We start from the raw sequence: 14,365 nt of genomic DNA, 5'->3' as shown, positions 1-14,365 counted from the left end.
CACACATTCACTTCTTTTGTTTTAACCCACAGTTTATTCTATCTACCACATTATAGGGAGAAATATGGATCAGGAATCCAGATTTTTACATTTTATACATCTGAACCTATCGTAAACCGATAAGTCAACCCTACTGACTCCACTGTAACCACCACCCTAACACACTTCTGTTGGAAAAAGGTGCCCTGGTTTGGCCTATTAAATGATTATTGCCTAGTTATTGTATTTAAGCCCCAACTGAAGGGTATTCTGAGGCACTGCTGTTCACTGTGCACATGAGTCTAGTTCTCAAAAGAAAGACCCGGTTACCAGGTGTCCGTGATAAGACAAAAACACATTTTATCTTGCACTGATCCATCGGGCACTAGTCTCCATACTGTTGTCCTTTCTACCGAGGTCAAGGGAAGTAGCACTGCCTCCCAGCCATTTTCAAATATCAAGACGCAATTGGTTCACCATCAGTCACTCTTTGCTAATAAGATATTTTACATCGGGTTGTTGGGGCAGATGCATTCCTGTCCTTCTGAACCCTCTTATTCTGCCTCAAAGTTGATTATGGCCTGGTTTCTAATGGAGTTCATTGTTTCCTAGTCTGTACTCCAAACTCTTATTCATGGATACGTACTTTGTAGTTCACAATATCTAACATATGAGGGCACTTGCATGTCCTTTTAGCACTTCAAGGTGTATGTGAATTCGTAGGAGGGTGTCAATACTGATGAGCGTACAGTCTACCATGGTCGTTGTGTCTGTGTAGAGATTTGAGAAAGCAGAGGGAAGACATAAATTACACCAGGAAGAATGTGGTTTTAGCCTCTAAACCCAATGCAATTCATATTGACCACAGCTCTAACACAAACATGGACAAGACTGCCAGAATCTCTCCATGGATGGTTGATATTCATATGAAGGCAATCAGCCACAAGACAACTAGGCTGCTATTGTTTGAGGATTGAAACCAGACAGAATGACTATTGTCTTTGTATGCTCTTGTCAGTTATGGTTGAGTGGCTTTACACATACTAGAACTGTGCCAAGACAGGATTTTTGTGCTTACTAACAGATGGATCAATAACCTCAATTCCATCCCTTCACCCCCTCTGTTGTCTCTCACCCTACTCACGTTTGTCTTTCATTATCCCCCTCTTACCCAACCTCTCCTCTTTCCTTCATCCTAATGCTCCTTTCCAACACTGTCCAAACCTCACATCAGGGACTCACTGCACTCATGGGCTCTGCACATGTGCTCAGTAATCAGATTCTCACAGTCAAGGTTTGTCCTACCCCCCTTCCCCAACACTATATCTCTCTCTCTCTCTCGACCGGGTCCTCTGAGTCTCCATCCAGCCTTGCCACCCCCTTCCTTTTTTCTCCTTCTCCCTCTCTTCTGTCAAGCGTATAGAGAATAGTAGAATATGTTTCCCAAGCCAATAAAGCGAATTGAATTGAACTGAAATTGAATAGTCATTTCTGACATCCTCACAACTCTGTTTAACCTCTTTCTTACATTCTTTCTTTCTTTCTGTTTGTTTTTATTTCACTCTATGTCTCTGGTGGCTTCCCTCTCTCCCTTTCTCTCTGCAGTCATAAACGCCTCCTTGTCACGGCTGTCTGAAGGATCGGACCAAAATGCAGCGTGTTTGTAGTTCCACATCTTTATTTAACCGTGAAACGTAATGCAAAACACCAAAACTTGAAATAACGAAAAACAACAAACCGTGCCGCAGAGAGGAAAACACACGACTCAAAATATAATCACCCACAAAAACAGGTGGGACAAACTTAAATATGACCTCCAATTAGAGACAACGGTGACCAGCTGCCTCTAATTGGAGATCATACCAAACAAAACCAACATAGAAATACAAAACTAGAAACTGAACATAGAAATACAAAACATAGACAAACACCCCCTGTCACACCCTGACCTACTCTACCATAGAAAATAACCACTTACTATGGTCAGGACGTGACACTCCTGAAGGTAGAGCTAGTCTTGGGCGCGTCTCAGCCCTCTTTCTCTTCTCTCCCTTCAAGCTGGCTTCTCACCCTCTCTTCTTCTATCACTTTCCCTCACTCTTTTACATATCACACATGTACATATGTTATTGGCCTCAAGCATTTTTATGTTTGCCGCTCTGCCACTTTCATATGTCTGCTTCAAATTAGAGAGAAAATGAGTGGCGAAGTAAATTATGTCTCTTTGGAAAGTGAGTTTGAGTAAATGACAGTGTTTGTTGATGATAATTGGTAGAAAGAATGCCAGTCAGAACTATGGTAATTGGGGAACAAGAATAGCTTGTTAAATTGCTGTTAATATGACTGTGTTAAAGATCTTGTTTTGAATCAAATTTGATCAAGCATTCAACAGTCTTATAGCGTGAATATTATGCATAGCAGCAGTTTAAGCCTCGCTGTAAGACTTTGACATTGGCAAGGATAGTTGGCGGCAAATGCCAGACACTTTGTAAAAAGAGGCTACTGTCAGAAAAGTTTTGAATTAACTGTACAGTACATTGATCAAAGTTAAGATATTGAAAGTGGTTCAAGAACTTGTCTGGGGTGTGACAATACAATTATTCTGAAACATCTTTTGATTGATAATACTGTGGGAATTGGGATTATTACCTCATCACATACTTCTCCTTCCATGCCTATACAGGGTGATCAGGGTCAGGCTGGCCCTCCCGGCCCCCCGGGGCCCCCTGGCTCACCAGGTCTCAGAGGACCATCTGGGAACACAGGGAAGGATGGGCCCAGAGGTCACCTTGGGGAGCAGGTAAGACAGCCCCTCTCTCCTCCTCTCATCCATGTCACTACAGTCATCAGTCAGAAGAGGACTGGCCACCCCTTGGAGCCTGGTTCCTCTCTAGGTTTCTTCCTAGTTTCCTGCCTTCTAAGGGAGTTTTCCAGACACTGTGCTTCTGCCTTTGCATTGCTTGCTCTTTGTTTTTTTTGGGGCTGAGTATCTGTAAAGCACATTGGAACAAAAACTGATGTCAAAAGGGCTTAAAAAATCACTTTGATTGATTGATTTATCTAATTCCCCTCTGAAAACCCCCCAGCATAAACTAGCATGGTCTGGAGACCAGACTTTGTGTTTTCGCTGGAGACCACCCTTTGTTGTTTTTTTCGCTAGAGACCAGCCTCCAGCCTACATCCTTATTTATGGACCTTGGACCCATGGAATGGGGGTATTCACCTACTCTGTGACATGTACAGATTACAATTCTAATCATTTTAGCTCATATAAGGGAACTTTAACGGTGGGAAATCGCCTCACTATACAGCCCATTGTGCATTGACATTCATATTGCATTGTACAGCCTTACCTATGGATCTTGGTCCATGAATATTAGCTACGATGCTAATCTTTGTGTAAACTCTTCAGAATTGTAATCTGTGGGGTTCCCAAAGTAGGCTGATACCTATGGATTTTGGGTCCACGAAATGGGGTAAGGCTATACATTGCAATATGAATGTTCTGTACAACGTAGGTTGACTGGTGAGCTTAATGTGGCTCATTTCACACCGGTTTCAGGGTCCCGCAATAAGTGCTACGACGCTAATCATTTTGCTAGATCTTAACAGTTGTGTTCTGTGGATGTCACTGAGTAGGCTGATACCTATGGATCTTGGGTCCGTGAAATGGGGTAAGGCTGTACATTACAATATGAATGTAAATAATAGTGAGGTGATTTCCCACAGTTAAAGTTCCATAATATGAGCTTCGACTGTTATTTGTGTAAACTCTTTAGAATTGTAATCTGTGGGTGTCACCGATTAGGCTGATACCCCAATTCATGGACCCAAGATCCATAGGTAAGGCTGTAAAGTGCATATAATCAAATCCGAATACAACAGGTGTAGTAGACCTTACAGTGAAATTCTTACTTACAAGCCTTTAACCAACAACGCAGTTTTAAGAAAAAATAAGTGTTAAGTAAAAAATAGATAAGTAAAAAATAGCTAACAAATAATTAAAGAGCAGCAGTAAAATAACAATAGCGAGGCTATATACAGGGTGTACCGGTGCAGAGTCAATGTGCGGGGGCACCGGTTAGTCGAGGTATTTGAGGTAATATGTACATGTAGGTAGAGTTAAAGTGACTATGCATAGATAATAACAGAGAGTAGCAGCAGCGTTAAAGGGGGGGGGTGAAATGGAAATAGTCTGGGTAGCCATTTGATTAGCTGTTCAGGAGTCTTATGGCTTGGGGGTAGAAGCTGTTAAGAAGTCTTTTGAAACTACTAGACTTGGCGCTCCGGTACCGCTTGCCGTGCGGTAGCAGAGAGAACAGTCTATGACTAGGGTGGCTGGAGTGTTTGGGAATTTTATGGCCTTCCTCTGACACCGCCTGGTATAGAGGTCCTGGATGGCAGGAAGCTTGGCCCCAGTGATGTACTGGGCCGTACGCACTACCCTCTGTAGTGCCTTTCAGTCAGAGGCCGAGCAGTTGCCATAGCAGGGAGTGATGCAACCAGTCAGGATGATCTCGATGGTGCAGCTGTACAACTTTTTGAGGATCTGAGGACCCATGCCAAATCTTTTCAGTCTCCTGAGGAGGAATAGGCTTTGTCGTGCACTCTTCACGACTGTCTTGGTGTGTTTGGACCATGATAGTTTGTTGGTGATGTGGACACCAAGGAACTTGAAGCTCTTAACCTGCTCCACTGCAGCCCCATCATATAAGTCTCCCCCAATGCAATTCTAAAGTCTAATACATCCACAGTGCAATTTCAACATATGTACTTTTTTTGTGACATATGAACTAATTATTGTCTTTTGTTGAATTTACATAACAGCATTCTGACCTTGGTCAGCATTATCTAATGCAAATATGGCATGATTCCATGATTTGTATCAGTTTGAACCACTTTCAACTTTTATTTTGAAGGCGAGATGCAAATTCCACTAGTGTGGCTAATCCTTATTGTGGCTAGCTTCACAAAGGTAGCATATAGCTAGTGCTAAACTAGCGCTTAGCATGAGGCTAGCTAGCGAGCTTTCTTACCATTAATTACGATAAATTAAAACATCTAACTACAAGGATTCAAAAGTGCAACATATAAGTATATACATTCTTCTTACCGAACCACATGGCCTTTGTTTTGGAGGTGTTCAGAACAAGGTTAAGGGCAGAGAAAACTTGTTGGACACTAAGAAAGCTTTGTTGTAGAGCTTTTAACATACAATTTGGTGAGCGACCAGCTGAGTATAAGACTCTGCATATACAGTGCATTCGGAAAGTATTCAGACCCCTTGACTTTTTCCACATTTTGTTATGTTACAGCCTTATTCTATAATGGATTAAATTGTTTTTTTCCCCCCTCATCAATCTACACACAATATCCCATAATGACAAAGCAAAAACAGGTTTTTAGGAAGTTTTGCTAATTTTTAAATAAGAATTCAGACACTTTACTCAGTACTTTGTTAAAGCAACTTTGCCAGAGATTACAGCCTCGAGATTTCTTGGGTATGACGCTACAAGCTTGTCACATCTGTGTTTGGAGAGTTTCACCCATTATTTTCTGCAGATACTCACAAGCTCTATCAGGTTGGATGGGGAGCGTCGCTGCACAGCTATTTTCAGGTCTCTCCAGAGATGTTTGATCGGGTTCAAGTCCGGGCTCTGGCTGGGCCATTCAATGACATTCAGAGACTTGTCCCGAAACCATTCCTGCGTTTTCTTGGCTGTGTGTTTAGGGTCGTTGTCCTGTTGGAAGGTGAACCTTTGCACCAGTCTGAGGTCCTGAGAGCTCTGGAGCAGGTTTTCATCATGGATCTCTGTGTACTTTGCTCCGTTAATCTTTCCCTCGATACTGACCAGTCTCCCAGTCCCTGCCGCTGAAAAACGTCCCCACAGCATGATGCTGCCACCACCATGCGTCACCGTAGGGATGGTACCAGATTTCCTCCAGACGTGACGCTTGGCATTCAGGCCAAAGAGTTAAATCTTGGTTTCATCAGACCAGAGAATATTGTTTCTCATGTCTGAGAGTTCTTTAGGTGCCTTTTGAAAACTTCAAGCGGGCTGTCATGGGCCTTTTGAGGGGTGGCTTCCGTCTGGCCACTCTACCATAAAGGCCTGATTGGTGGAGTACTGCAGAGATGGTTGTCCTTCTGGAAGGTTTTCCCATCTCCACAGAGGAACTCTGTAACTCTGTCAGAGTGACCATCGGGTTCTTGGTCACCTCCCTGAGCAAGGCTCTTCTCTCCCGATTGCTAAGTTTGGCCGGGTTTCCAGCTCTATGAAGAGTCTTGGTGGTTCCAAACTTCTTCCATTTAAGAATGATGTATGCCACTGTGTTATTGGGGACCTTCAATGCTGCAGAAATGTTTTGTTACCCTTCCCCAGATCTGTGACTTGAGACAATCCTGTCTCGGAGCTCTATGGACAATTCCTTCTTGGTTTTTGCTCTGACATGCACTGTCATCTATGGGACCTTATATAGTCAGGTGTGTGCCTTTCCAAATCATGTCCAATCAATCAAATTTAGCACAGGTGGACTCCAATTCTGTTGTAAATATATGTCAAGGATGAAAAATGCTAACAAGATGCACCTGAGCTCAATTTTGAGTCTCATAGCAAAGGGTCTGAATACTTTTGTAAAAAGGTATATTTTTATTTTTAATACATTTGAATACATTTCTAAAAACCTGTTTTGCGTCGTCATTATGGGGCATTGTGTTTGGACTGATGAGGAAAACATTTAATTGAAATATGTATTGTAACAAAATGTGGAAAAAGGGAAGGGGTCTGAATACTTTCTGATTGCACTACTGCCTAAACTATGTTGTTGATGTAAATTAAGAAGAGAGTGGGACCTAGGATTGAGCCTTGGGGTACTCCCTTGGTGACAGGCAGTGGTTGACACAGCAGATGTTCTGACTTTAGACATTGCACTCTTTGAGATAGATAGTTAGCAAACCAGGCCAAAGACCCCTCAGAGACACTTATACTCCTTAGCCGACCCACAAGAATGGAATGGTTGTCACGCCCTGACCATAGAGAGCCCTTGTTTCTCTATGGTGTTGTAGGTCAGGGTGTGACTGGGGGGTATTCTACTTTATTATTTCTATGTGGGGTTCTAGTTTATTATTTCTATGTTGGTGATTTGTATGATTTCCAATTAGAGGCAGCTGGGAATCGTTGTCTCTAATTGGGGATCATATTTAGGTAGCATTTTTCCCACCTGTGTTTGTGGGATATTATTTTGTGTACCACTTAGTCACGTTTCGTTTATTCTTTATTGTTTTGTGCGTTTCACTTAAATAAAATATGTGGAACCCAGATCACGCTGCACGTTGGCCTGAGTATGCTTCCAGTTCGTACGACGAGGATGACAATGGTCTACCGTATCAAAAGCTTTGGCCAAGTCAATAAAAAAGCAGCACAACATTGCTTAGATTTAAGGGCAGTGGTGACATCATTTAGGACCTTTAAGTGACACATCCATATCCTGAGCGGAAACCAGATTGCATTTCAGAGAGAATACTATAGACATCAAGAAAGCCAGTCAGTTGATTATTGACAAGTTTTTCCAGCTCTTTTGATTAACATTGCAAGATAGAAATTGGCCTTTAACAGTCAGGATCAGCTTGATTTCCCCCTGTAAATAAAGGATGCACCGTGGCTGCCTTCCAAGCAATGGGAACCTCCCCAGAGAGGAGAGACAGGCTTGGCGATGATAGGGGCAGCAACTTTAAAGAAGAAAGGATCTAAACCATCTGACCTAGATGGTTTTTGTGGTTCATGTTGAAGGAGCTCCTTTAATACCTTAGAATCAGTGACCACCTGTAGGGAGAAGCTGTGTAGTGGGGCAGGGGAAAAAGAGGGAGGAGCATTACATGCTGACTAGATTGGCCAAGCGCATGCGCCATCGCGCGCATGTTGATTCTGTCCATCCACACCAGATGCGAACAGGACACGCAGGTTGAAATATCAAAACATACTCTGAACCAACTATATTAATTTGGGGACAGTTCGAAACATGTGAAACATTGATGGACATTTAGCTAGCTAGCTTGATGTTGCTAGCTAATTTGTCCTGCTTAGATATAAACATTGGGTTGTTATTTTACCTGAAATGCACAAGGGCCTTTTTTTCCCCTGGATCTTTGTAGAATGTTGACCCATTCTGAGTCACACAATATCGTGTGTTCTGTACTCTAACAATTAATCCACAGATAAAAGGGGAAACCTAGTTAGTTTCTAGTAATCTCTCCTCCTTCAGTCTTGTTCTTCTTCTGTGGACTTTATATGGCAGTTGGCAACCAACTTTAAGGTGCATTACCACCACCAACTGGACTGGAGTGTGGATCTTAGTTCATATTTCAATCACCCACGTGGGTATATGCCCCTAAAAATAAATGAGGAGATGGGAGAGGCGGGACTTGCAGCCCGTCAAGCATCAAAAACAGAACCAAGTTCTATTTTAGCGCCTGGCTACGCAGACGCTCGTTGTTGCGCGCGAGCAGTTTGGATAAAATTATTGAATAACGTATGTGTACATTTATTTTGCAAAGCTCGCGTGCACAACACGGGCGGTGTGGTTAGCATGTTAGAAGGGCTGGGAGATAAGGAAGTGTTGGACAGCCAAGGAGGCGTAGCTGTGTCAAATAGGAATTCCTGACTTAATTAAGTGGTGATTAAAGAGCCCAGCCATACGCTGCCTGTCAGTAACAACCACATCATCAACATTAAGGGCAGCTGTGAGGAGGAGGGTTTATTCTCCAGGTTTTTCACAGTTTTCCAGAACTTGTTGGTGTTAGACCCACAGAGAGAGAACTGCTCCTTATAGTAACTAACTTTGGCCTTCCGGATAGCCTGAGTGCACTTAATTATAATTTGCCTGAACAACAAATAATCAGAGTATTTATTTCCCAAGCTTTTCGCCAAATGGTGCTCTTGAGGTGGCGTAACTATGCCAGATCACAGTCGAACCAGGGGCTGAACCTGTTTTTAATTCTAATTTTCTTTATGGGGGCGTGCTTGCTAACAATACCACTGAAAATATAAAAAAATAAGTTCCAAGCATCTTCGACAGAAGGGATCAAGCTGATTTAATCCCAATTTGATTATATTCCATGTTAAATCCTATAATGGACAAAAACAACTAACAAATACCCCTTAAACGTCACACGACCCATGAAATAGTTAGCGAAACATGCTACTTTAATTATTAATTATGAGAAAAGAGAAAATTGACTGGTTTCAGAAAAAGTTCCGTAAAAAGAATGAGGAAGTGAGGTCATGATCACCAGTGTAAAGGCCACAAACCAACAGATCTGCTGGTTCCACCTAGTGGTACCAAAACCTTTCAAGGAATATTAATGCATAAACCTGGAGGACTCCAATAATGAAATCAAAGTAATTAAAGTTATGGCTCACATAAAACCATTTATTTAAAATCTAAAACACATCAAATCAAGATAAAACTGTGCCCATACATGATGTGAGCAGGGGGAAGGGGCTGCAGGAGTGGGTGCAACGCCTGTGACCGAGAGGTTGTGAGTTCAAATCCCAAGTGAGGTGGACTCCCAAATAATCCGAATTGTTATGTTAGGCTATGCAAAGATAAATAACATACAGTACCAATCAAAAGTTTGGACACACCTACTCATTGAAGGGTTTTTCTTTATTTTCACTATTTTCTACATTGTAGGATAATAGTGAAGACATCAAAACCATGAAATAACAAATATGGAATCATGTAGTAACCAAAAAAAAGTGTTTAACAAATCAAAATATATGTTTTAGATTTCAGATTCTTCAAAGTAGCCACCCTTTGCCTTGATACCCTTGACTTGACTGTTGTTTCTCTTTAATTATTTGAGTTGTTCTTGCCATAATATGAACTTGGTATTTTACCAAATAGGGCTACCTTGTCATAACACAGCTGATTTGCTCAAACGCATGAAGAAGGAAAGAAATTCCACAAATTCACTTTTAATAAGGCACACCTGTTAATTGAAATGCATTCCAGGTGACTACCAGTGGTGTAAAGTACTTAAGTAAAAATACTTTAAAGTACTACTTAAACCTCTCTAGGACATGTGGGACGGTAGCATCCCACCTCGCCAACAGCCAGTGAAATAGCAGAGCGCCAAATTCAAAACAACAAAAATCTCATAATTCAAATTTCTCACACATACAAGTATTATACACCATTTTAAAGATAATCTTCTCATTAAAATCCAACCACAGTGTCCGATTTCAAAATGGCTTTATGGCGAAAGCATTAGATTATGTTAGGACAGCACCTAGACAAGAAAAACCACACCGCCATTTTCCAAGCAAGGAGAGGCGTCACAAAAAAACAGAAATACAGCTAAAATTAATCACTAACCTTTGATGATCTTCATCAGATGGCACTCATAGGACTTCATGTTACACAATACATGTATGTTTTGCTCGATAAAGCTCATATTTATATCCAAAAACCCCATTTGACATTGGCGTGTAATGTTCAGAAATGTTTTGCCTCCAAAACCTCAGGTGAATGAGCACATCAATTTACAGAAATACTCATCATAAACTTTGATAAAAGATACAACTGTGATGCACAGAATTATAGATAAACTTCTCCTTAATGCAACCGCTGTGTCAGATTTCAAAAAAGCTTTACGGCGAAAGCAAACTTTGAAATAATCTGAGTACAGCGCTCAGACATCAAAACAAGCCATACAGATACCCGCCATTTTGGAGTCAACAGAAGTCACAAATAGCATCATAAATATTCATTTACCTTTGATGATCTTCATCGGAATGCACTCCCAGGAATCCCAGTTCCACAATAAATGAATGTTTTGTTTCGATAAAGTCCATATTTATGTCCAAATACCTCCTTTTTTTTCGCACGTTCAGTCGAGTAATCCAAATGCACTATGCTCGCACAGTAAGTTCAGACGAAAAGTCAAAAAAGTTCTATTACAGTTCGTAGAAACATGTCAAACGATGTATAGAATCAATCTTTAGGATGTTTTTATCATAAATCTTCCATAAAATTCCAACCGGACGATTCCTTTGTCTTCAGAAATGAAAAGGAACACACCTAACTCTCACGGGAGTGCGTGTGATTGAGCTCATGTCATTTTCTCAGTCATCTGATTCCAAGAGCTCTTATTCTCTCCCCATTCACAGTAGAAGCATGAAACAACGTTCTAAAGACTGTTGACATCTATCTAGTGGAAGCCTTAGGATGTGCAAAACGATCCCACAGACACTGTATATTAGATAGGCAATCACTTGAAAAACTACAAACCTCAGATTTCCACACTTCCTGGTTGGATTTTTTTCTCAGGTTTTTGCCTGCCAAATGAGTTCTGTTATACTCACAGACATCATTCAAACAGTTTTCGAAACTTCAGCGTGTTTTCTATCCAAATCTACTAATCATATACATATCTTAGCTTCTGGGCCTGAGTAGCAGGCAGTTTACTACTGGCATGATTTTCATCCGGATGTCAAAATACTGCCCCCTACCCAAGACAGGTTAATTAAGTAGTTTTTTGGGGGTAACTGAACTGAACTTTACTTTACTATTTATATTTTTGCTAACTTTTGCTTTTACTTCACCACATTCCTAAAGGAAATTTCCATTACGGTATCTTTACTTTTACTCAAGTATGACAATTGAGTACTTTCTTCCACCACTGGTGACTACCTCATGAAGCTGGTTGAGAGAATGCCAAGAATGTGCAAAGCTTTCATCAAGGCAAAGGGTGGCTACTTTGAAGAATCTCAAATATAAAATATATTTTGATTTGTTTAACACTTTTTTGTCACGCTGTCACGCACTTCTTCGTCTTCTGACGATATTGCGAAATCGTCGTCTGAAAAGGTAGACCAAAACGCAGCAGGCATGCGGTTGTTCATTTTGAACATTTAATTAAATCAAAACAACCACAAAACCAACAAACAAGAAAACGAACGATCTACTGACAGTCTGCAAGGCACAAGGCTAACACAGAACAATCTCCAACAAAATAACAAACACAAACACACCCTAATATATGGGACTCTTAGTCAAAGGCAAATAGACAACACCTGCCTTCAACTGAGAGTCCCAACCCCAATTAACCAAACATAGAAACAGACATACTAGACTAAACATAGAATACATGAAAACCAAACAGTGCACAAAAACCCCGGAATACTTAAATCAAATGCCCCTTCAACAAACACACCACCCCGAACACATAAAACGAATAGCCTCTGCCACGTCCTGACCAAACTACAATACCAATTAACCTTATACTGGCCAGGACGTGACAGTACCCCCCCCCTTAAAGGTGCTAACCCCGGAAGCACCTTAACAAAATTAACCCCAAGCAACACCAAAAAAGAAAAATTCCCCCCTACTAAAGGGAGGGAAGGGAGGGTGGCTGCCGTCAACGACGGCACTGTGCTACACCCCCCCTCCCCAACCCACCTATCTCTGGAGGTGGCTCCGGCTCTGGCCGTTCCAGGCTGTCGGGGCAGTCTGGCAGCTCGGGACAGTCTGGGCAGTCTGGCAGCTCGGGACAGTCTGGGCAGTCTGGCAGCTCGGGACAGTCTGGGCAGTCTGGAACTCGGGACAGTCTGGGCAGTCTGGCAACTCGGGACAGTCTGGGCAGTCTGGCAACTCGGGACAGTCTGGGCAGTCTGGCCACTCCGGCAGTTCAGGGCAGTCTGGCCACTCCGGCAGTTCAGGGCAGTCTGGCCACTCCGGCAGTTCAGGGCAGTCTGGCCACTCCGGCAGTTCAGGGCAGTCTGGCCACTCCGGCAGTTCAGGGCAGTCTGCCCACTCCGGCAGTTCAGGGCAGTCTGGCCACTCCGGCAGTTCAGGGCAGTCTGGCCACTCCGGCAGTTCAGGGCAGTCTCCAGTGACTGTTGACTGACGTGGCTGGGTTTACGCACTTGAAGGCTAGTGCGGGGAGCGGGAACAGGACGAGTCGGACTGGGTAGACGCACTTCCGGGTCCGCACGAGAGACAGGAGCTGGAAACCCAGGGCTATGGAGGCGCACAGTCGGTCTTGATCTTACCTCCTGCACAACCCGTCTTGGCTGGATGGAACTAGTAGCCCTGTACGAGCGGGGTGCTTGTACAGGGCAGACTGGGCTGTGCAGGGGCCTGATGGTAGCCGTGCGTAGAGCGGGAGTTGGGTAGCCTGGTCCTCGGAGGCGTACCGGCGACCAGATGTGCTGCGCAGGCATCCTCCTACCAGGCTGGATGCCCGCTCTAGCACGGCACCTGCGAGGGGCTGGAATAGCGCGCACCGGACTGTGCGTGCGTATGGGTGAGATAGTGCGCTCCTCAGCGAAACATGGCGCTCTCCACCCCATACGCTCCTCCATATAACCACGGGTAGCTGGCTTCCGGCTCTTCCTAGGCCTAGCCAAACTACCCGTGTGCCCCCCCCAAAAAAAATTATTGGGGGTGCCTCTCGTGCTTCTCCCTCAGCGCGTCCATGGCCTCGTACCTCCGCCTCTCTGCCTTGGCTGCCTCAATTTCCCACTGCGGGCGGCGATAATCCCCAGCCTGGTGCCAAGGTCCGGCCCCGTCCAGAACTTCCTCCCAGGTCCACTTCTCCCGCCAGTCCAACTCGAAGTCCCTCTGCTCCTTCCTCTGCTGCGTGGTCCATAGTTGGTGGGTGATTCTGTCACAGTCGTCTTCGTCTTCAGATGAAATAGAAAAGTCCTCATCAGAAAAAGTAGACCAATACGCAGCCGAGGTCATGTTCATTTTGAACATTTAATTAAATCAAATGCCCCTTCAACAAACACACCACCCCGAACACATAAAACGAATACCCTCTGCCACGTCCTGACCAAACTACAATACCAATTAACCTTATACTGGCCAGGACGTGACACACGCCCTGATCTGTTTCACCTGTTTTTGTGCTTGGGTGACACCTCCAGGTGTCGCCCAACTTCCCCATTATCCCCAGCGTACTTATACCTGTGTTTTCTGTTTGTCTGTTGCCGGTTCGTCTTGTAGGTCAAGCTTACCAGCGTTTGTCCTGTCAGTGCCGGTCTTTTCCCAGCCTTTCGTTTTCTCGTCCTCCTGGTTTTTGACCCTTGCCTGTCCTGACCCTTTACTTGCCCGCCTGACCACTCTACCTGTCCTGTACCTTTGCTCCACCTCTGGATTACTGAACTCTGCCTGACCCTGAGCCTGCCTGCCATCCTGTACCTTTTCTCCTACTCTGGATTATCGACCCCTGCCTTCCTTGACCTGTCGTTTGCCTGCCCCTGTGATTACAATAAACATTGTTACTTCACACAGTCTGCTCTTGGGTCTTACCTTGATTCATGATATTTTTTGGTTAATACACGATTCCATATCTGTTATTTCATAATGTTAATGTCTT

At 43.4% G+C, this 14,365-nt stretch overlaps 1 protein-coding gene across 8 annotated transcripts in view; it reads left to right on the top strand.

Annotated features, from left to right (window-relative positions):
* Nucleotides 1-14,365, top strand: part of LOC106602916 (collagen alpha-1(XXIII) chain) — a 140,413-nt gene that overhangs the window by 102,282 nt on the left and 23,766 nt on the right. For all 8 annotated transcript variants that reach the window (XM_014195913.2, XM_014195916.2, XM_014195912.2 and 5 more), the window contains one exon: nucleotides 2,663-2,779. In XM_014195913.2, coding sequence (XP_014051388.2) covers nucleotides 2,663-2,779 — 117 coding nt within the window. The remainder of the gene's footprint in view (nucleotides 1-2,662; nucleotides 2,780-14,365) is intronic.

Source organism: Salmo salar, chromosome ssa04 (genome assembly GCF_905237065.1).
Source record: "Salmo salar chromosome ssa04, Ssal_v3.1, whole genome shotgun sequence".
Lineage (NCBI taxonomy): Eukaryota > Metazoa > Chordata > Actinopteri > Salmoniformes > Salmonidae > Salmo > Salmo salar.
This window is presented reverse-complemented; position numbering and strand designations above follow the sequence as displayed.